The sequence below is a fragment of the Cucurbita maxima genome, unplaced genomic scaffold, assembly GCF_002738345.1.
Source record: "Cucurbita maxima cultivar Rimu unplaced genomic scaffold, Cmax_1.0 Cma_Scf00009, whole genome shotgun sequence".
Lineage (NCBI taxonomy): Eukaryota > Viridiplantae > Streptophyta > Magnoliopsida > Cucurbitales > Cucurbitaceae > Cucurbita > Cucurbita maxima.
In genome coordinates, this window is record NW_019272025.1 from 325,446 (window position 1) to 347,067 (window position 21,622).

General features: G+C 36.6%; 1 protein-coding gene and 1 long non-coding RNA gene across 4 annotated transcripts; one reads left to right on the plus strand and one right to left on the minus strand.

The window, feature by feature from the left end:
- The first annotated feature begins 3,924 nt into the window (after positions 1-3,924).
- On the plus strand, positions 3,925-17,184 carry LOC111483793 (histone-lysine N-methyltransferase CLF-like). Of its 3 annotated transcripts, none has more exons than XM_023130108.1 (17): positions 3,925-4,516; positions 4,975-5,076; positions 5,187-5,506; positions 7,171-7,332; positions 8,688-8,772; positions 8,913-9,068; positions 9,149-9,196; positions 9,311-9,382; positions 9,480-10,210; positions 10,697-10,832; positions 10,948-11,171; positions 11,421-11,552; positions 11,809-11,899; positions 16,285-16,332; positions 16,408-16,536; positions 16,629-16,706; positions 16,792-17,184. In XM_023130108.1, exons 1-17 carry the CDS (start codon positions 4,451-4,453, stop codon positions 16,981-16,983), a joined length of 2,772 nt encoding a protein of 923 aa, XP_022985876.1. In that variant the 5' UTR covers positions 3,925-4,450; the 3' UTR covers positions 16,984-17,184. The 3 variants fall into 3 exon arrangements, with proteins under 3 accessions (XP_022985876.1, XP_022985877.1, XP_022985878.1); XM_023130109.1 differs by lacking the exon at positions 3,925-4,516 and adding an exon at positions 6,107-6,179; XM_023130110.1 differs by lacking the exons at positions 3,925-4,516; positions 4,975-5,076; positions 5,187-5,506 and adding an exon at positions 6,187-6,280.
- LOC111483799 lies at positions 6,538-21,239 on the minus strand. The gene is made up of 3 exons (XR_002718417.1): positions 21,167-21,239; positions 15,768-15,769; positions 6,538-6,548 (listed from the first exon to the last, which is right to left on the minus strand). It is a non-coding gene; the product is annotated as an uncharacterized LOC111483799 (long non-coding RNA).
- Between the last annotated feature and the right edge of the window lie 383 nt (positions 21,240-21,622).

Consider the following 21,622-nt stretch of genomic DNA (forward strand, 5'->3'; position numbering starts at 1 on the left):
TTAACGATTTGGCTGAAATCATTTGTAACGATTACAAAGTGGGTCATATCAGTAGTGTTACCAGGATAAGGCACCCAACTTTATTCATATACTATAGACCATTTAAGTTATTACTTGAACACGATGCCCTTGCATGTCAACCACATACTGATCAAGATTACATTAGTAACCTTGGATTTTCATGATAACAATTAAGTTACAAATAAAATAATAAAAATATGATTAAAAACTAAATAATTAATTACGAGACTTTAGGACATAAATCCCAACCGTTGTACAATATGAGTTCAAGAAGTTTCTTGAGTTTTTCGAGTCGGAGGACCTTGGTTTTTAATTCTTGAGTGGTACCTAACATTCTTCTTATCTTAATAGATGTAGAGATTTGTGTGGTATCGTTCTTGGTTCTTATTCTATAATTTCTAGAGTTCTTAATTTAACATGCATTCATAAGCTCCACATAACTTATAGTAACATGCATGAGTCATTTGTAGTGTAATCTTTATATAATTCTAGAAGAGTCTCAAATCTTAGTGAAGGGTTACTTGAGGTATTTTCTTTTAGCGTTTCTTAGTCCCCATCTTGATTTAGCTTCCAAACTTGCTGTAATTGACATTAATTCTTAAACATATCTTTATGTCCTTAGGAATAAAACTTATAAGGAGTAGCAAGTCATTTGAACGGTGTTTAGACCTTGAAATACTTTAAAAGGTCCTAGGGGCATTATTTTTTTTTTTTTTTCATTTTACTCATGATTTTCGGTTTAACCTTTAAACTTATTCTAATAGCTTTCAAACTTTACCTTGTTATCAATAATTATAAAATAAGGCCTATTACAAAGTTTCACAGCATTTGTAGGTCATTTAGATCCTGAACCAAAGATAAGTTACCTTAAGGGCATTATGGTCATTTTATATTGTTACTTTGTTTAGCTACTTAACCTTATCTAATGATCACCAAACTTGATATATAATATTAACATGCCACAATATGCTTAGAATTAAAATTTCATGGGTAGCAGAGTTCATTTAGTGGGTCATTTTAGCGTTACTTAAATATCAAGCAAATCGATCGGTTCATAACCTTAACTCATGGTTCTTGGTGTTTATCTTTCATATATCCTTAATTTATACTTAGTTTAGAGCTCATCCAAAAATTCAAGTAATTCCTACAAGTATTTCTTAAGAAAACTTAAAGATGACTACTTACCTGGTCGTTGTCGAAATTGCATATATGAGTATCTTTTGCTATGAATTTTAAACTACCCAAAATTTTAGTGTTTCTTTTGTTTTCTATTTCTACTTATTTTGCATTGCATGGTCAGTTACGTCCCACTTTGAATTTTTGTCCCTTGATTAATGGGTCATGAAAATTTTGGTATTAGAGCAAGATACCATACGATGTGTCAGCAAGGACGCTAGGTCACCAAGAGGGTGAATTGTGAGATCCCATATCGGTTTGAGAGAGGAACGAAACACTCCTTATAAAGGTGTGAAAATCTCTCCCTAAAAGACGTGTTTTTAAAACCATGAGGTTGATGACGATATGTAACAAGACAAAATGAAAAATATCTACTAGCGGTGGGCTTAGGTTGTTACGCTTGAAGATCATGTCGGAAGGAAGAGCTAGGGACCAAGAACTCACCTCATCGTGAACTGTAGCCCAAGTTATAAGCCTCTAAAGTTGGTCGAAGTTAAACTCCTGAAATTCATTATTGATTGGGATGTTCTAGACACTTTCCAGCCTTGATTTGTTCGCCGTTTAAGTTCATTTTGGAAGAAAGAATTTAGGTGGGTGTCTCAAATTTTGGAATCAAAACTCTCGTCCTCTTACCTAATTTTCACGCAAAATCAACCTTTATTGGGCAGCATAATGGGGACCTCCTTAGGCCCCCAATATCTTCATAAATTCTTTTTCTCTCATCTCTAGGAAGCTAATTGGATTGGTTTTATCCAAAAAGATGGTATCTACTATGTAGGAGCTGAATTTTTTATTACCTCCAATCTTGCTTAAAAGAGATTTGATAATGATTTCTTCGATTACCCTTGATCGTGAGCTTCATTGTCATTGTGATCTTCGTGGGAAAGGAAAAATTTGCTCGTAACCTCTAATTGCATTTCAAGTTTTTTCTCCTTCCTCTTTAATGAGCTCCCGAGGAAGAAAAACTCATAATCTAAAAGCTTATTCTTCGAGCTTTAAGGACGATCATCACTCCATTCTTGTTCCAAAACATTGCCCAGAGCTTCAGATTTGTAGAAGGTACCATAACTGACCTTAATTGCTCTACGATAGCCATGAATTTACCACCCAAATTTCTAGAATTCTCATCAAAACTATCATCTCCGATTAGAGGGTTGTTGACCTTAATTTTAAATTTCAGCCGTTAGATATGATGAGTTGTATGCCTCCTAGATCGTATTCAATATTGGAAAAGATCTCACGATTAGATTTTTGAGATCCATTAAATTTTATGTTGGCAACCTTCTATTGCAAATATGATTTTCTGATAGCGTCTATCCAATTTAGATCTCATCTCGCATTTCTAGTTTCTGTGATAAGCTCCTTACAGTCCTAATCACGGGTGACAAGGTTGACCTGTGGGATAGGGTTTGCCAGCTAACCTTCCATGGAAGAACAAAGCAAACTAGGATATACCACTATATCCCCACAAAGAGAGAAATTCCTTTTCATTTTTGAGGTAGCACCTCTACTAGGACACCGATTCTTATTGCATAGGCTAAGACTGTTACCCAAGTCGGGAAGAAGCAAGGGTTGTCCCTAGAGTAGAAAGAATATGTCTGTGGTCACCCACTAGGAAAAGTTTGCGACAAAAGCCTACAAGTAGGTTGATTAAGTACGATTATATACTCACCCCTTGCTTTACTTGTTTTTTTCTTTTTTCAAGAGAATGACTTCACTGTCCGAGGCAAGGGGTGCATGGGAGTTCTACAGCCACAGAGGATGTCGGCCTGGGCATCTAGCTTGTATTCCAACTAGGGACTGTCATACTTGTCTTTTTCTTATTCATGGGTCTCGAACCCTCTCCCCCTATTTTGTATTCGTTCACATACATTACATATATGAGAATCTTTTACTAAGAATTTTAAACTGTGCAAAATTTTAGTGATTCTTCATTGTATTCTATTTCTTCTTATTTTGCATTACATGGTCCATTACGTCCTGATCAGGATTTTTGCCCCTTAATTATCGGGTCGTGACAAATTTGCTATCAAAGCAAGACATCAGGTAGTGTACGAGCGAGGATGTTGGGCTTCAAATCCCATATCGGTTAGGGAGGGAAAACACTAAGATCAACATATTGGTTGAAGAGTTTCTGATAGTGTCTGGACAGTTTAGATCTCATCTCACATTTATAGTCACCGTGATTAGCTCCCAATGTTTGAGTGCATTTAGGTTTAGACTTCTGATTGCCACTCACGATCCTAGAATACTTGATCTACTGAAAACGTACTAACCTAAGTTAACGTAAAAACTGCTAAACGAGGTGATAATATCAAAGCATATATCATAACATCCCATCCACCTTTCTTACCTAGCAAAAAGTATTAAAATAGTTTTGAGTTCCCTAAATTTATTATTAATTTAAAAATATTTATTTTTGGGGAATACAATTATATTGCATATATTTATTTAATTTTATAATAATTATTTTTTGATTATTTATTCATCTTGCAATTTAATTAAATATTTAAAAATAATAAATAAAAATTTTATTAACTACTATTTTATTTTTATTATAAAAAAAAATAATTAATTGAGTTTATTATTTAAGTAGGGTTATTTATATTAAAAAGAATTAATAATTCAAATAATTAAACGTAAAAAAATGTCCAAACCCTATCCACATTTTGACACGTGTTTGCGACGGAAACGAACTTGTATTATCGTTGTAGTGATGATCGCTTGTCAATCCAAAGCTTGATTTGCCAATACGCTATTTGTTTCTTCTTCTTTCACATCATCTCTGAAAGATCTCATTTTTTGGTCCAGTGGCGAGATATTCCACCATTGGACGAGAGGCGCACAGCTCTGGTGTCGACAGGTTGTAATCTGTGTTACACTACATAATTCAAAACACCACCTCACTTTCCTTTTCCCCCCCAAATTTTTTCTTACACACTCCCTCCATCGCTGCCCCAAACCAACACGTTTCTATCCCCAATTTATGTTCCTTTTCCCCCCTTTGATTTCTCAACAGTTCAAATTCTCCGGTTTATATATTCTTGTGATCGAAAATTCTCATCATGGCCGCAGCCGAAATTTGGAAGAACCCGCTCCCATGTTGTATTGAAGGTGCCTGATTTGGCTGACTTTAGGGTTTCTTGCTTCGTATTTTCTTTGGATTTTGGTCCAGCTGTATGAACTGGATCCTGATCCGAACCCCCATTGTTGATTCGGGTTTAAGTTTTCATCGGCAGCGTCGTCTAAGTCTATGGCGTCGAAGGCTTCTTTGCCTTCGTCTTCCGTCGACAGGTCGGATCTGCACGATGACACCCAGGTAAAGAGCTTCTGATCTCTTTCTTTCTTCTCTATTACCCAGAATTTGAAATGTAATTGTGGGCGAGAATCTGTTTTTTTATTTCATTCCAGATTATAGTTTTGTGATTAGACTCGTCAATTTTTATGACGGCATTATCTGAAATGGTTGGCTTTTGATCATACGGAAGTTTTTGTATAAAATCTTGGCGTTTGTACGTTATTACGCACTACAAAATAAGCCATGTAAATTTGGTCTCGTCATGCCCACTTTCGTTGATATCTAAGATTCGCTTTCTTTTTGGATTGTTTACCTTATACTATCTCCAATATTTTTTTGATCCCTATGATGCAGGTGAAGCCTATTAATATGACTGAAAAAGAAAAAAGTTAGACATGATCATCATTTCCATTCTATAGGAACAAACACTCCGTAAACTTTAATTGAAAACTTGTCTAACTTTCTGCTGTTCTCTACAGATAACGAAATCACAAGAACAAGATCCTATTCCTAAGGAGATATTATCAGTCATTGATTTTCTAAAGAAGCAAGTTGCTGGTGAACGCTGTAACTCCGTACAGGTGCTTTCATTATGGTTGCCCAAATTTCCCATCCTTGAGCTAACTTAAAGTCGAGTTTTGCACATATTGTCTCAAGTATTGGTTTCTATTGGCTCTTTCTTAATTTCCAGAAAAGAATGGAAGAAAACAAGCAGAAATTGGTTGGCATCACCACTCACTTGTTGAAATCATCAACAGAAAGAAGGATAAGAAGGGCAAGTGATTCAGATAAGGGGGTGGATCTATTGACGAAGAGGCAGAAAGATGCACTTGATATGCAGAATGGTATCAATGTAAGTGATGGGGAAAATGACCGATCTCAAGAAGATGGCCATGAACCTTCTGCAGTTCTTCTTGGATCTAATGTTGCAGTTAGAAATGCTGTTCGACCTATTAAGCTTCCTGAAGCTAAAACATTGCCTCCTTATACTACATGGATATTTTTGGACAGGTTTGTTTAGTCTTTTCATTGTTTCTTTAGATATCTTTGATACTGCAATTTCAGTTATGAGTTTCTATGAAGGCTTTAATATTGGTAACTTAAGGCTATGTTAGTTTAGTGATTGGTGGTTTTCCCTTGGAGGCAGGTTCTATCTGGCATAGGGTTATGGTGAGTAACTATGGTCCTTTATTCATTTAAATTCTTTGGGGCGATGGTTCTAAAGGCATATAGAAACCTTTGAAAAGTTGATATCTTATTGGTTTTCACTTTTCTCTCTGCTTGTGTAATGCTCATTAGCGATAATTACTTTTAGAAGGACACTTGGTTGGACAGCAAGCCTCTTATAAAGTCTCATCTTTGTCACTTATCTTCTTTGAGGTCTAGTCTTGTGGCTTCCTTTTTGTCTCCTCTAAATGTTTCTTCTTTGTTCTCTTGGAAGGTGAATGCTATAGATCATTTTTTGAGGTATTCGTCCTTTGTGGTGGGTCCAAATTGGTAACTTCTTTATTAGAAGGTGGCTGAGAACCTGAACCATATTCTCTAGGGTTGTCAATTTTCTCGGTCCCTTTGGTACTACTCTTATTAGATGTTCGATTTTTGTCTTGCTAGGAACAATGAGTGTGTTGCTATGGTGGAGGAGGTTCTTTGGACTCTGCAGTGATGGGGCTAGACCTTGTGGAAGGTTAGTCTCTTCACAGTCCTTTGGAGTTTCAAGTTGGGGAGGAATAATAGAATTTTTAGAGATCTGAAGAGTTCTTTGAGGAGGTTTTGGTCACTTGTTAGTTAACACTTTTATTCGGGCATCAACTTCTAGATAGTTTCGTTCTTAACCTCTAGGTCATTATTTTGGATTAAAAGTCCTTCTTACCATAAGCTTTGAGTGGCTCCTTTGTTGGTTTCTTATAAGAGAAAAGATTGTGAACCACAGGAACTACAAACAATACAAATTCCAAGATATGGTGGATAGGTTGATGTAGTCCACGTAGCTATGCTGTGTACATTGTTTCTTGAATTTTGGATGGAGTATAGGGGACCACCTCAATACATTCACCTTATGTTGTCACTAGTTTTTTGTTTTGTTTTGTTTTGTTTTTTTTTTTTGCAAAACAATCAGGAGTTGAGATAAATGGGCTTGGATTACATCAAATGAACCTTATTTTGTATTTTCTTTTTGTCTTGATTTATTTTTTTCTTACGACAAATGATTTTAGCTTGTATAAGAATCTTATTTATTCTCATTTAGTGGAAACGTATTTGTTAAAATATTTTTTCTGTTATGATCGTTGGTGTTTGCACTTGGGTATGTGAAAAAAGTAAAACGGACTTTAGGGGAATGAAATAAAAACTCAGTGATCTCCTATCTAGGACAACATTTACATGTACATTGAACTATGTGAAGCTTGTACGATAGATTCTATCTTGGATTTTAGGAAACCCTTGGTTGAACCATGACTTGAACAATATCTAATTTAGTGCTTGCTTTTTTAATTAGTAGGCCTATGTTTGGTGGTTGAATGAAACTATATTATTAATTCACTTACTATTTGGGATGCATTGTTTTTGCATTACAGTATCTTCGATATTTGTGGAGCCAATAATTTCTGCCTTTTGTGTAAAATTTAGTCCAAAACAAGAACTACTTGTTTCATTAATATTTGGTGATACCGGTGCAGAAATCAGAGAATGACTGAAGATCAATCTGTGGTTGGTCGAAGAAGAATTTATTATGATCAAAGTGGAGGAGAAGCCCTCATTTGCAGTGACAGTGAGGAAGAAGTAATCGAGGATGAAGAGGAAAAGAGAGATTTTGTGGAATCTGAAGATTATATACTTCGGTTGGTATAAACAAATTTACTGTATTCAGACATATGCCAATAATAAATGATATGTTTAGGTTTCACTGTCAAGTGTTGTCTATACAATTATAAAGTATCTTTTACAAGAAATGTAAAGAAACATTATTTTGGATGTGAAGATGAAAAAAAAAAATGTGTTATTCCAAACCCGACATACACTGTTGTCAAATGTATTTTGCCAAACCCGATCAACATGTCAAGTGTATGTCATGCTAAACCAACATGTTGATGGATTAGTATGCCCAAAAAGTATTTTTAAATTGAAGTGATGTACTTATGTTGTAATAAATTATTTGGTATTTTTAAGGAAAACTAGTATAGCCACCCGTTTTACCTCTGTGTCTTTTTTTTTTAAAAATTTTTAATTTCTACCTCGATGAGCATGCATTTATTTCCCTTTTCTCTCCTCATTCAATGTCGACCAATGTGCACTCATGTGGTTTGCTCCTCCCCTTCTCTCCTTATTGAAACATAATCGTTTCCCCTTTCCTTCTCTCCTCTCTATTGAAGTCTGACCCCTCCCCTTCGTCATGCTTTTGAAGGTCTTGACTCCTAGCCGTTGGCCACAGCTCTCTTTTGCCTCAATTTGATCTCTCATTCTTATTCCCATGCACAATGAATTTTATTTGTCACCTGTTCTTTGCTAGAATCACAACTTTCTTAGACATGAACTCTCAAATATATAGGCTGTCTATGGTGTGCATTGGTTTTGGTTGGTTTATACAACTTTCCACAGCCATTCACCTCCAAATGGGTGCCAGTTTGTATTGAAAATTGGCATTGACCAACTAATGGCCACCATAATTGAGAGAACAAGGAGTTTTTATTTATTTATTTTTAATTTTTTTAATTTTTTATTTTGTTTTTGAGAAGGGGTTGATGAGGTGGAAAGGTCCCACCTAATCAAGTGGAAGATGGCAATGAAGCTAGTAGATCTAGGAGAACCAACATTCCCATTGTTCAACGCCTCCCTTTGAGCTCCTGCCACTAGGCCCTTATGTAGTTTTGAGATTGATCTTGTGCTTTTGGATTAAAGTCTTTTTTTGTAATTAGTTTTGGTCTCTTTTGGTTGGACTTGTCGTTCTTCCTCCTCCAGTGTCTCTGATTTCGCTGCAATATGTATAGGCATCATAAAGTATTCTTTCTATGAAGGTGTTCAAAAATTATCAGACAGATTTTCCAATTAATGTTCTTGATTATTTTCATACACTAAGTTTTGTTTCTAATCATGGTTGAAATGTAACATTTCAATTGGATGATGCACAAATAGTCTCGATTTGTTTGCATAAACTATATAAAAATTGAAGATAACTTGCTATTATTTACCTTGACAGCATGACCATTAAAGAAATTGGTTCATCTGATCTGGTGCTAGAATCACTTGCAAGTTGTTTCTCTAGAAGTCCTGGTGAAATACAGGTGTGAACTTGTACATTGCATTCTTTTCTCTGCTCCATCTGATTAAAACTGGTCATAGTGTAAGCTTTGGTCCAGCTGTTTCCCATTTGCTTTGTGCTGGCTTTACAGAGATATGAAACACCGTCAAACATCTTATACAGGTAAGATATGAAGTGCTTACGCAGGGAGAAAAGGCTGTAGGGTGTTTTAATAATAGGATCAATGAGGAGATCTCACATATTGCAAGTACTTTTCTTGATAAAGATCTAGATGCAGCTCTTGATTCCTTTGACAATCTATTTTGCCGCCGCTGCCTTGTAAGTTTTCTGTAGCTGCCCTTCTCCGAATTGTGTTTATAGTCTTTTACTCAACATTTGGTAACTTTTTATTGCTACAGGTCTTTGATTGTCGATTACATGGTTGTTCCCAAGATCTTGTCTTTCCTGTAAGTTTATGCTAAAAGATCATGCATATGTGTGGCTGAATGTACATTTTATTGTATCCATCTTACGAATTATGTTGTCACTGATGGAAGTTATTGTTCTACAAAAAAACTCAGGCTGAGAAACAACCTAAATGGGGTCCCGTAGGTGAGGAAAATGTACCCTGTGGTCCACTCTGCTATCGATCAGTATGTGTTGGTTCTTTTTACTATTATGATTTACTTGGTTTAATTATTGAATAATATTTCCATTATCTGTATCAATAGTCTATACATTTGTTCACAGGTACTGAAATCAGACAAAAATTATACAGGGGGCTCTCCACTTCGCAGTGACTTGGAAGAAAAACATCCCATGTCATCTGATGGTACTGGTGCTCAAATCTCCAAAAAAAAGAAATCTTCTCGTAAAGCTGCTCGAAGAAGGGCAAAATCCTATCAAAGTGAAAGTGCCTCATCAAATGCAAAGAACATATCAGAAAGCAGTGAGTCAGAGAATGAACTCAGGCAGGATGGGAATACTATTCATCAATCGCCACCACCAAATTCAAAGATAACAGGAGTGGGTGGAATTCCAAAAAGGAACAGCAAGCGTGTTGCTGAGCGTGTTCTCATTTGCATGCAGAAGAAGCAGAAGAAAATGGCTGCTTCTGAGTCAGAATCTCTTGCCAGTGTTGGCCATTGTCCAAATGATGTGAAAATAAAATCTAATTCATATAAAGAAAATGATGATACTAGTTCTTCATCACGTAAGAATATTAGATCTCCTACTGTGGGAAGGCCTAGGAGGGAATCCCTGACTCAGCAATACAACAAATTTGAGCAGAATGAAACACTCAATAATTCATCAAATGAGATAATTACTCATCTACCGATCGACAGTTGTGATGATAACTCAAGGATTGAAGAGTGTGTGGATGAAAATTTATGCAAGCAGGACTTGGCAGAGGATAAATCTTGGAAAGCTATTGAAAAAGGTCTCTATGAGAAGGGCATTGAGATTTTTGGTAGGAACAGGTCTGTGCATACTGTTACGATTTCTTATATTAACTTTAGCATATCTTACTGATGTTATTCCATGTGGGCTCGATTCTATATGCATTGTTCGTCATTTAGCAATTTTGATTCTTACCAATGGAGTTTTCTCCTGTGAAACAACAGTGAAGAAATTATTTTAACCCTACATTTTTTAGGCTTCTAGGAATTACTACAGTTCTTTTTTCCCATTTGCCTAATGCATATCTTGTCTGGTCTTTGGGGTTATAGGCTTATAAGTACATAATAAAATTACCTCTAATTTTTTCCTGGAAAATTTGTTAACATCTTGAATTTGAAACACAAAGTGTTAATCTTGAAATCTGGACGTGAATCCAGAAGTGTGATATAGATAAGTCCAACAGTTATGTACATACAGTTTGCTATCTATATATTCTTACACTATAATTGGAGTTTTATGTATGTTATTTCTCATTGTAATTTATGTGCTTTTCATCTTTCATACAGCTGCTTAATAGCTAGGAATTTACTGAATGGGATGAAAACCTGTTGGGAAATTTTTCAACACATGAATTATTCTGAAAACAAGAATTGTAGCCAAGTGGGTGATGGGTCAAATCCTCATCTTGATGGTTATGCCAAGGTTGGTTTTTAGAATCATGGTGAATAGGTTCTAGTTTGCCTCTCCCATGCCCCATTTTTATCACCCTGTCTACTTTTTCGTCCTCTTGTACCAAGTTCAATGTTGAAAATTTCAGGGTAATAATGAGGTGAGAAGAAGGTCAAGATTTTTACGTAGAAGGGGTAGAGTTCGTCGATTGAAATATACCTGGAAATCAGCTGCTTACCATTCAATCCGGAAGCGAATAACTGAAAGGAAAGATCAGCCATGCAGACAGTATAATCCATGTAGTTGCCAAACTGCCTGTGGAAAGCAGTGTGCCTGTCTTTTAAATGGCACCTGTTGTGAGAAGTACTGTGGGTGAGCCCAGATTCAGAAATCAATTATTGAATGGTTTCCTCATTCAAGAATGGGGATGTCATTTGAATTTGGTTTTTCCTTTTTCTCTTAGTTTTATTTATATATTTTCAGTCCTCGTCCATAATTATTGTCTTTGATCTTCATTTGGTTTATCCTAATTGTATTATAGCTATTTTTTATATATGAAACATTTTGTAGGAAATATTAATGATCCATTTAATATTTTAATCTTTCAACTGACATTTAAAGGTGCCCTAAGAGTTGCAAGAACCGTTTTAGAGGATGTCATTGTGCCAAAAGTCAATGTCGAAGTCGTCAGTGTCCTTGCTTTGCAGCAGATAGAGAATGTGATCCAGATGTTTGTAGGAATTGTTGGGTCAGGTGAGTTCAAAGTTTCTTTTCAATCGTTTATTCAGATGTTGTTTACAGCATAATAAATGATAAGGCACTTTGTATGCGAGTATGATAAGCTGATGAGTGTCTGCCAATCTCAGTAAAATCTTTAGTTGCAGGTAGTTGTTGCAGCTTTTTGCTTTCGTGTATTGTCATTCATCAATTAATTATTACCTTTTTGCTTCACATAGATTAAGTGCATTTCCCTGCGCTCATTAACTTTCTGTGCAACTTTCCTTTGTAGCTGTGGTGATGGTACTCTTGGGGTTCCCAACCAAAGAGGCGATAATTATGAGTGCAGGAACATGAAGCTTCTTCTGAAACAACAACAAAGAGTAATCACATTTTTTCTGTTTCTCTTACATTTCTTTTACACAATTTTGATCCAACTTAGTGCACGGTTTTTGTTGCCAGTTTTATTGCATCCTGTTTTAGCACATCTTGTTCATGGCTACAATAACTTAAATGCTATACATATTATGAATTGTTCTTCGTAAGAAATAACATGTTCTGCATGGGTATTCCCCCCTCCAACCATTAACTATTTCGTTATTTAGGTTGATTCTAACTCGATGATATCTTTAGGCCTTTGAATTGTTCTTGGCGCCATAAATGTTATTGATTTGAACTAGGTGATCAAACTTATTTTTGGCTAAGTAATTTTTTTTTCTCATTCTTGTTGGTTAAGTATGAAGAGGCTAATGATCAATTTTGATAATCTGAGTTTAAGTTTAATTCTTATTTATTATTTGTGTGCTTTAGAAAGTATGTGGGTCGTAACTGAAGGTAGAGTTTACAGGGATGAGAAAGATGATGCATAGACAGCATTATTTATAGCTAGCAATGTTGTGGGGGGTGCCGAGCTAGCAATGCGTACACTAAGCGGAGCTCTTAAATCTTTCTTCTCAGTTTTGACTTCTAATATGTACTTCCTTGCTCGTGTATGACTAGTAGGTGAATTTTATCAACCAACTTGATAGTAGTTGGGAATCTCCTTCCGTTACCTACAGGTAGCTTAGATGCCATCTTGGCCCAGATTTACTGATTCCCAACTCTGGGGGACTCTAAGGTTGATCATGTGCAACTAGCGGTGGAATCTAAAATGGGGATTGGATAGCAAGTTTGTCAGGAAATATGAGCCTTCTTAAAACTCAAACTACTTTGAAGTAAATATTCACAGTAATTAGGGGACTTGTTGAGCTGCATAGATCAAGAATGGACAAGATTGGGGGGATATTCTAGAAGGAATCTAGTAGATTTTTGTGCTCTTTTCTTATAACTTTGAACCTTTACTCAGCCGACTGCCTCCGAGAAGCAGGGATTGTGCCATTCATTTGTAGCAGGGCCACCTAGGGTGATGTATGGCCGGGCCTTTTCCCCAATTCCAAAAGGACGAAAACGAGGGTTAGTTGGTATAGCTTGACAATGTTAGCGGAGGTGACCAAATGGTACTGGTTCATTCTCTAGTTCGATTCTTCTTGGCAGGAAAAAGAGAATGCCATTTGCCACTTCTATGTGGCCTTGAAAGCCTTGAAAGCCTTGAAAAGTATAACAATTCTCAACAAATAATACCCATAGTAGAGGAACTAGTAGATGAATTGTTAGCTAAGGTGAAGTTTGTGACGTCCTTGGTTTTGACCTTGTTTTAAAGGAGTCCTTCACGCTTGTTGATCTTCTCCAATTAATCTCGGGTCCCCGGGCTGCTAGCCACGAGGAGTTTGATTCTCTGCTTTTTGATGTTTTCAGTGACCAGCCATGAAGTGTGAAGGAGATTAAGAAGAAGTTTAATCAGACATCCTCTTTTTTATTCTTGGAAAAAGGTCAAAAGGATTTGCCATCAACTCTAGAAGTTTTTGAAAATTCTAATTCAGACTTGTTAGATGACAAGTGAACGAATTTGGTTGGATTTACTTCAAAGTCGAAGATCAGTGAAAGCTTGGAATATTGTATTCATCAGTCTCATTCTGTGCCATCCTCTAATCATCCTTCATTCTTATATTCTTCACTAATCAAAGTCGAAGATCAGTGAAAGGTTGCAATTTTGGAGAAGAAAGGCTTTGGACTTTGCTGAAGAACTTTGATTCAATCATTTATTTCATCCGGGAAGAAAAAGGCCACTACAGCCAAGAAACAGAGTAAAAATGAATTAAGGAGATTGCTGGCCTCCTCTCGAACTTGCTCAAGGCTAGATTGAATAGTTTAGATGCCATCTTGTTAGAAAACTTAAATATGATAAAAGATTATTCTCGAATTTCTAAGAAAAAATCTCAAGATCTCAATCTTGAGAGAACAAGTTTTATTCATTCATAGCCAGCCCATACAAGCTTAATTCAAGACTTTTTATAGCTATTCATTATAAGAAACGCCCTCCCTTTAAAATTCCTAAACAGGTACAAGAACTGATGGACATAGTTGAGAGTCCCATACTTAGTTGTGACATTTAAAAGCTGAAAATTACACTTAAGTTTATGAAAGCTAAAATAATAGATGAAGTCTTTAAAGTGTTTGCCAAGCTCAAATGTTATTAATGTTAATTTTATAATCAACTTCAACCTTCTAAATGTTGACCTCCAAAGCTCCAAAAGGTCCTTCCTCACTTGAATTAGCTTATAACACGAAACAAATGTTGGACTGACTAGTCATCCAATTTGTTTATGAAGAATGAATGCTTGTTGAATCTTCTTTGGCTTTGAATCGTATAATAAGTTCTAGTTAGAACTTGTGAAACACCATTATCCTTATCACTATAGGTTCCCAATAGTTCTCGTGAACCCCAAATAAGTAAAAGCCAAAGTTTCCAAAACTTGTGTTTTCTCCTCTCCACATTCACCCTAATTAGGGAACGGTTGGCTATATTGAGGTGAAGACTTGAACCCTTGAGAAAAAGATTTAACTAACATCCACCACCAATTTTGAAACACCTCTTCAGAATGGAGACACAAGATCACTGTATTGTTTGCTTATTGAAGATGAGAAATTTGCAGACTGCTTTTCACCTCAAAGCCCTCTGTGATACAAAGGCCGACTGATCTACTGAATGCATCTCCCACGAAGGTAAAAGGAAAGGAGAAAGAGGGTCTCCTTGCCTCAAGCCTCTAGAAGCATGAATCTTACCTCAGCAACGTCCAAAGCCTTTCTTCTCCAAAATTGCATAAAATGGGCTCAATCAACTTTATTGTAAGCTTTCAACTCTTCCACGGTCTCAGCAGCATTCGAAATGGCTTAAAAAATCTGACTACCCTTTATAAAAGCCACTTTTCATCAATAATTTGAGAGAGTACTCTTTGTCTTTCAGCTAGGACTCCTATAATTTTGTAGGAGTAGACGAAACTGATGGGTCTGTAACCACTTAGTCAGTTTGCACTCTAGCTTCTGTAGAATAAGACAAATATAGGTTTCGAGTATTTTTCCGTCTGACGAGAATAATATTCTACAACGAGCAATTCATTTATTTTCAAACTGACCCATTTACTATCTATTATTTGATTGACTAATTCTTTATATTGCAATGGTTGAAGAGTCAAATGTTTTGGCAATTCCTGAAGCGGGGATGAATCAAGATAATTTTGAATCAGTGCTCTCGATTTTTTTTCATCCTTTGCTGTAATAATATCTCGGGGTTTGCAACGATAACTTGCTATATCCACTATAGAACCATTAACTAAAATATGTCTATGATTAACTAATTGGCGGGCTNTAATATCTCGGGGTTTGCAACGATAACTTGCTATATCCACTATAGAACCATTAACTAAAATATGTCTGATTAACTAATTGGCGGGCAATGTTACTGAAAGTTTACAGTTAATTATGGTACAAAGCCACTGATGTTAGTGTCGGCCCAACAGAGTGCTTTTGCCGTCGGTGTTCTTTTCGATCTCTACGCATTTCATCGCTCCACCAAAAATTCCCTTTGCCCCTACCATACTCCACTTGGTAGTTTCCACTGCCTGTCCAGGGTTGAGCCCTAGGATTTGACTGCGGACTTAAAAAGCCACCTGTAGACGCTTTATGCCCAATCATTCCGGACAATGCTTGCATCCTTTATATTATCGCGACTGCTGGCATAGAGTTAGCCAATGCTTATTCCCCAGATATCGTCATTGCTTCTTCTCCGGGAAAAGAAGTTCACGACCTATAGGCCTTCTACCTCTACACGACATTGCTTTGTCAGGCTTACGCCCATTGCGGAAAATTCCCCACTACTGCTTCCCATAGGAGTCTGGGCCATGTCTCAGTCCCAGTGTAGTTGATCATCCTCTCGAACTGGCTACTGATCATCGCCTTGGTAAGCTATTGCCTCACCAACTAGCTAATCAGATGTGAGCCTCTCGGGCGGATTCATCGCCTTGGTAAGCTATTCCCGGTCGACTTGCCTGTGTTAAGCATGCTGCCAGCGTTCATCTTGAGCCAGGATTTAACTCTCCATGAGATTCATAGTTGTATTACTTATAGCTTCCTTGTTCGTAGACAAAGGTAATTCGAAATTGTCTTTCATTCCAAGGCATAACTTGTATCCACTTATAGCTTCCTTGTTCGTAGACAAAGGTAATTCGAAATTGTCTTTCATTCCAAGGCATAACTTGTATCCATGCGCTTCATATTCGCCTGGAGTTCGCTCCCAGAAATATAGCCATCCCCACCTTGTAACGATTCGGTATAGTTTGTCATTGTGTGATGAGAGTTTAATGTGACATGTTTCTTGACTCCAATTATGTAGGTGTTACTTGGAAGATCTGATATATCTGGTTGGGGAGCATTTTTAAAGGTAACCTCAAGCTCAACCTATCATAAACTTATTTTCTAATGCTGCTTGCTTGCTAAATTGTGTTGCCACCTCCAGAATAGTGTTGGCAAACACGAATATCTCGGCGAGTATACTGGGGAGTTAATTTCTCATAGGGAGGCTGATAAACGGGGCAAAATATATGATCGTGAAAACTCGTCGTTTCTGTTCAATTTGAATGACCAGGCATGTTTTTGTTCTAACACTCCTTGTAAATCATGAGGATAATCTACTTTTTAATGCAAGTTCTAACCTGATTTTTTGTATGCTTTGTTTAGTTTGTTCTTGATGCGTACAGAAAAGGTGATAAATTAAAATTTGCCAATCATTCTCCAGTTCCGAACTGCTATGCTAAGGTACATATGCGTTCAATGCATCTTTTCATCCAAACTGCTAATAATTCCATAATGCCTCTATTCAACCGCTGATCATCTATTTCAGGTCATCATGGTTGCAGGAGATCACCGGGTTGGCATCTTTGCCAAGGAAAGAATCAGTGCTGGTGAGGAACTGTTCTATGATTATAGATATGAGCCTGATCGAGCCCCTGCTTGGGCTAGGAAGCCTGAGGCATCAGGGTCGAAAAAAGACGACGGTGCTCCATCGAGCGGTCGAGCAAAGAAACTTGCTTAATTTAACAATTCATTTGGGACTTGGTAAGTTAAATTTTTTTTGTAATTCTTTCAGACAAGATTGTCGATCCTCATTGATGTTAGATCTTAGGTGTATTCTTGGATCCATTTGTAGGGAAACATCATTTACTTACCTCCATAGGAATTTCCCTTCTGATTTGACACATTGAAATGAAAAGCTTGAGGAGAGGATACATTGAAATGAATGTCTGCCAAATTATCATGTTACATACTTAACATATACGTCTTATATGCTCTTGAATTCATTCAATATACCCGTGGGATGTCCTTTTTTAACAAAATGGTATAAGGTCGAGTCGTTTCAAGACATTTTTAACAATTTAGTTGATGAAAGTATTCTAAACAAATTGTCGATCATGCATCACTATTTCTTTTTTTTTTCTTTTCGTGGTGGGTTCCTTAACTAAGCCACTGCCTTTGAGTTGCTGACTCATTCTTCAATAGGTTAGAGTCCTGTTTACTCCTATTGCTTGGAAGCTTATGGTTTCATGTTCTATTTCACTCCTTGATGGAGGTTCTTTTCACCCTTTCCCCACAGTATTACTTCACTATCGATCATCCAGGATTATTTCATATTTCTCTTGCTACTCGGCTCCGTAAGCCAGGTTTGGGCTATAATATGAAAGCTTTCACACTACCCTTTAAAACCAAGCGAGGGGCAGCCACATTAACAGGAGTTATGAACCCTCGGGAAATGTTTGTAAGTGGCGCTATCGTTTTTCAAAATCAATAATTTCATTTTTTTAAGGCATTATTGATAAATCATTGCATTCTTGTCCAACATGAAGACATTCTGCAGATTCCAAATAATAAAGTAGTTCACAAAGTAAATGAGTGTATTCAGAGCTGTCCCCAAATTTCAAGTTCAACATTCAACTCATTCATTACCTTATCATTCAATCCTTTTGTACTAGACCCCAAGCAATCCTTCCCACTTCTGTTGTATGATTTTTAGTTTTGCTTTACAATTTTCTGTGCTTTTGAAGTAAATTTTGATTTCTTCTGTCTTTCTCTAAAGTTTAGATTAAGGGTTTGGCACCGCCTTTGGCTGGTGTTCATAGATTGACGTTTTACAATCAACAGGATACTGTCACTAACATTATTCATGACTTCGAATTTTGTGTTGATGATGAATAAGTTCCCTAATCTTTGAATTTCAGCTGGTGATTTTGGAGTATATTGGTTGGGAAGACGCGTTTTAAAAACCTTGAGAGCAAGTCCGAAAGGGAAAACCAAAGTGGATAATATTTGTTAGTAGTAGACTTGGGTTGCTATAAATAGTATCAGAGCTAGACACCGGGCGATGTGCCGAGGAGGTTGAGTCCCGAAGGGGGGTGGACACGAGGTGGTGTGCTAACAAGAATACTAGGCTCTAAAGGGGGTGGATTGAGGGGCCCCTAGATTGATTGGAGAAGGGAACGAGTGCCAACAAGGACGTTGGGTGCTAACAAGAATACTAGGCTCTAAAGGGGGTGGATTGAGGGGCCCCTAGATTGATTGGAGAAGGGAACGAGTGCCAACAAGGACGTTGGGTTTTGAATGGGGGTAGATTGCAAGATCCCACATCGGTTAGAGATGATAACAAAACATTCTTTATAAGGGTCTGGAACTTCTCCCTTGAACCTTGAGAAGAATTTGCTAGGTTTAAGTTATTCTTCTGTTTTTTTTGAGTAATATTTGAAAATATATTTGTGATCTTGTTTCCTTTTATTTTATAATTTATTATTATAATGATTTCAAGTGGAACTTGGAAACATCCAACATTCTTTGTTCTGTTTTTGGTATAAAATCCAATTTGAAACAAGTTTTGCTTTATTTTTAAAAACATGAGGCAATTCTCTTTTATAACATTTTCCAATATATTTATGTGGATCCCTGGCAACCCATAGTTGAACTAGTTTTAGATTCCGTTTTGAGGAATTAATTAATTGATAATAAATTATTAAATGCATTCTTAATTACATCTATTAGGTTTATACATAAATGAGGTTTAATAAGTGCATGTTTTTAAATAGATGGAAATATGTTGGCACGTGGTGGAAAATGCAGAATATAATTATGCCAAATAACGGGTATCCGAGCAATCTTGCAGTAGAAGGACAAGCTAATAACTTTGTTCAATCTGCTATCTCGAGATTTGATGGTCACTATGATCATGGGGTGATGTTGATGGAAAATTTCCTAAGATCAAAGGAGTTCTTTGATAGGGTGGAGACGAGCTATGAAGAACTAAGTTCTAGGTGTTTGTTTTAATCCTCACTTCCTTTTTTCTCATAGCGTTTTGGTTGTTTAACAAAAATATATTCTTTTAACTAGCATATAAAAAAGCTGATTTGGACGGCAAAAACAATGATCATTTTCACCGTATCTATTATGGCCACATGTGTGTACACTTCCGTATAATCAATTCCATGCTCTTGTGTGTAGCCTTTTACAACCAATCTTGCTTTGTATTATCATTTCTCCAGACTCATTTAACTTGGTTTTATAAATCCATTTCACTCCTATTTTCTTTGCTCCACCCGGTAGAACCACCAAGTTCCACGTTTGATTTTTTTCTTCATCCGTAGCCAATCTCCATTTTGGATTTTGACCGCTTCCTCAAAATTCAGAGGATTTGTAATCATAAAAAATGCCATATTTTCTTCATCCTCTTCAGATAAACCTTCACCAGAATTATAATCTGCTAACCATACAGGTGGATGTCGATTTCTCCCCTCCCTTATTGTCAAATTTGGTGCAACAGCTACTGGAAAATTGCTTTTAGTAATCGGTTCAGTCGTTTCTTCCATGATTTTCGCTTCTTTGTTTTCAACAACTGGTTCAATTGTTTCAGCAACCAGTTTAGTCGTTTCCTCCGTGACTTCTCCTTCTTCGGCTATGTTCTCACCAATTTCAATATTTTTCCTCAGTTCAATTTTGTTTAACATAAAAAAAATTTCCAATCTCATTCACAATCTTTCTCGAAAGCTACATTACGATTTACTATAATTTTATTTGTAGTTGGATCAAACATTCTGTAGCCTTTGGATTCTCTGCTGACTCTAAATAAAACAGATGTTACACTTTTATCTTCAAGTTTGCTTCTCTTGGCATCTGGAATATGGACATGTCCCACACATCCAAAAACTCTGAAATAACCTATTGGTGGTTTCACTACGCTCCAAGACTCTTTTGGTGTTATGTCTTTTATTGCAAGAGTGGGTGATCGATTCAAAATGTGAATCGTCCACCTAACTGCTTCAGGCCAGAAATATTTAGGCACTTTCTTCTCTGTCAGCATAGCTCTTACCAAGTTCATTACAGTGCGATTTTTGCATTCGACAACTCCATTTTGGTGTGGGATATAGGCTGTGGTCAATAGTCTCTTAACTCCATGCCATTTGCAAAAATTGTTGAATTCTCCTCCTCTATCTATCCTTAAACATTTTATGGGCATTCAAATTTCCTTTTCCACCATTGCTTCGAAACATTTGAAATGATAAAATGTTTATGATTTTTTTCCAAGAAAATAACTTCATGTCTTCCTTGAAAAAAAACATCTATAAAGCACAACTAAGTACTTTTTCTGGCCACTGGAAGCTAGTGAAATTGGACCACATAGATCTGCATGAATAAGACCCAATTTTTTCGTTGCTCTCCATTTACCCATTTTTGGAAATAGAGTCCGATGTTGCTTGTCTCTCATACATGCCTCACAGGTGGTGTTTGGAGCTACAATTTGCGGCAGGCCTTTCACCATGCTTTTGTGTTTCAAGGTACACAAGCCTTTGTAGCCAAGATGACCATAACGATGGTGCCAAAGTGTTGACTGATCCGTATTTGAAACTTGGAGGCATCTTCCTTCATTTGTTGTGGTAGATGGTTCAGTATGCAAAATAAACAGCTGATTTGCACTCATAATTGACTCTCCTATTTTTCCTTTTTGTGGATGATAAATACTACATACATCATCTTTGAACAACACTGCTACTCCTATTTCTTGTAATTGTCCAACGCTTAAGAGATTATTTTTGAGTTAAGGTACCCAATACACATTACTAATAGTATAACGAACCTCATGCGAAGTTAATTTTACTGCACCATTTCCCGTAACTTTCATACTTGTATTATTCCAAGCTTGACAATGTGGGAAAAGGTCTTGTCTAAGCTTGAAAACATACCTTGCACACATATGGTTTGAGCAAGCAGAATCTAAGAACCAAGCATCACTCCTTTTTGCTTCATATCTTTCCATATGAGCCATTAACAGCATTTCATCATCTTCTTCAAGCTCTGCATAATTCAATTCCTTATTCATATTTGGACATTAATATTGAAAATGACCTAAGTCATGACACCTATAACATTCAAATGTTGCTTGGTTGAAAGTTGATCTTCCTCTTCCGCGTCCTCTGCCCCTGTAAGTTCCTCTTCCTCTATTACTTATTTTCGTTCGTCCTTTGACTTTTAGAACTTGCTCCTCTCCATTAATGCTGGATCTTCGAAATTTTTGTTCATGCACCAATGAACTTTGTAATTCGTCAATGGACATGTTATCATTATCTTTGGATTCCTCAATGGATACTACAACATAAGTAAATTTTTCAAGTCAGGGTACGCAAAATTTTTCTATAATT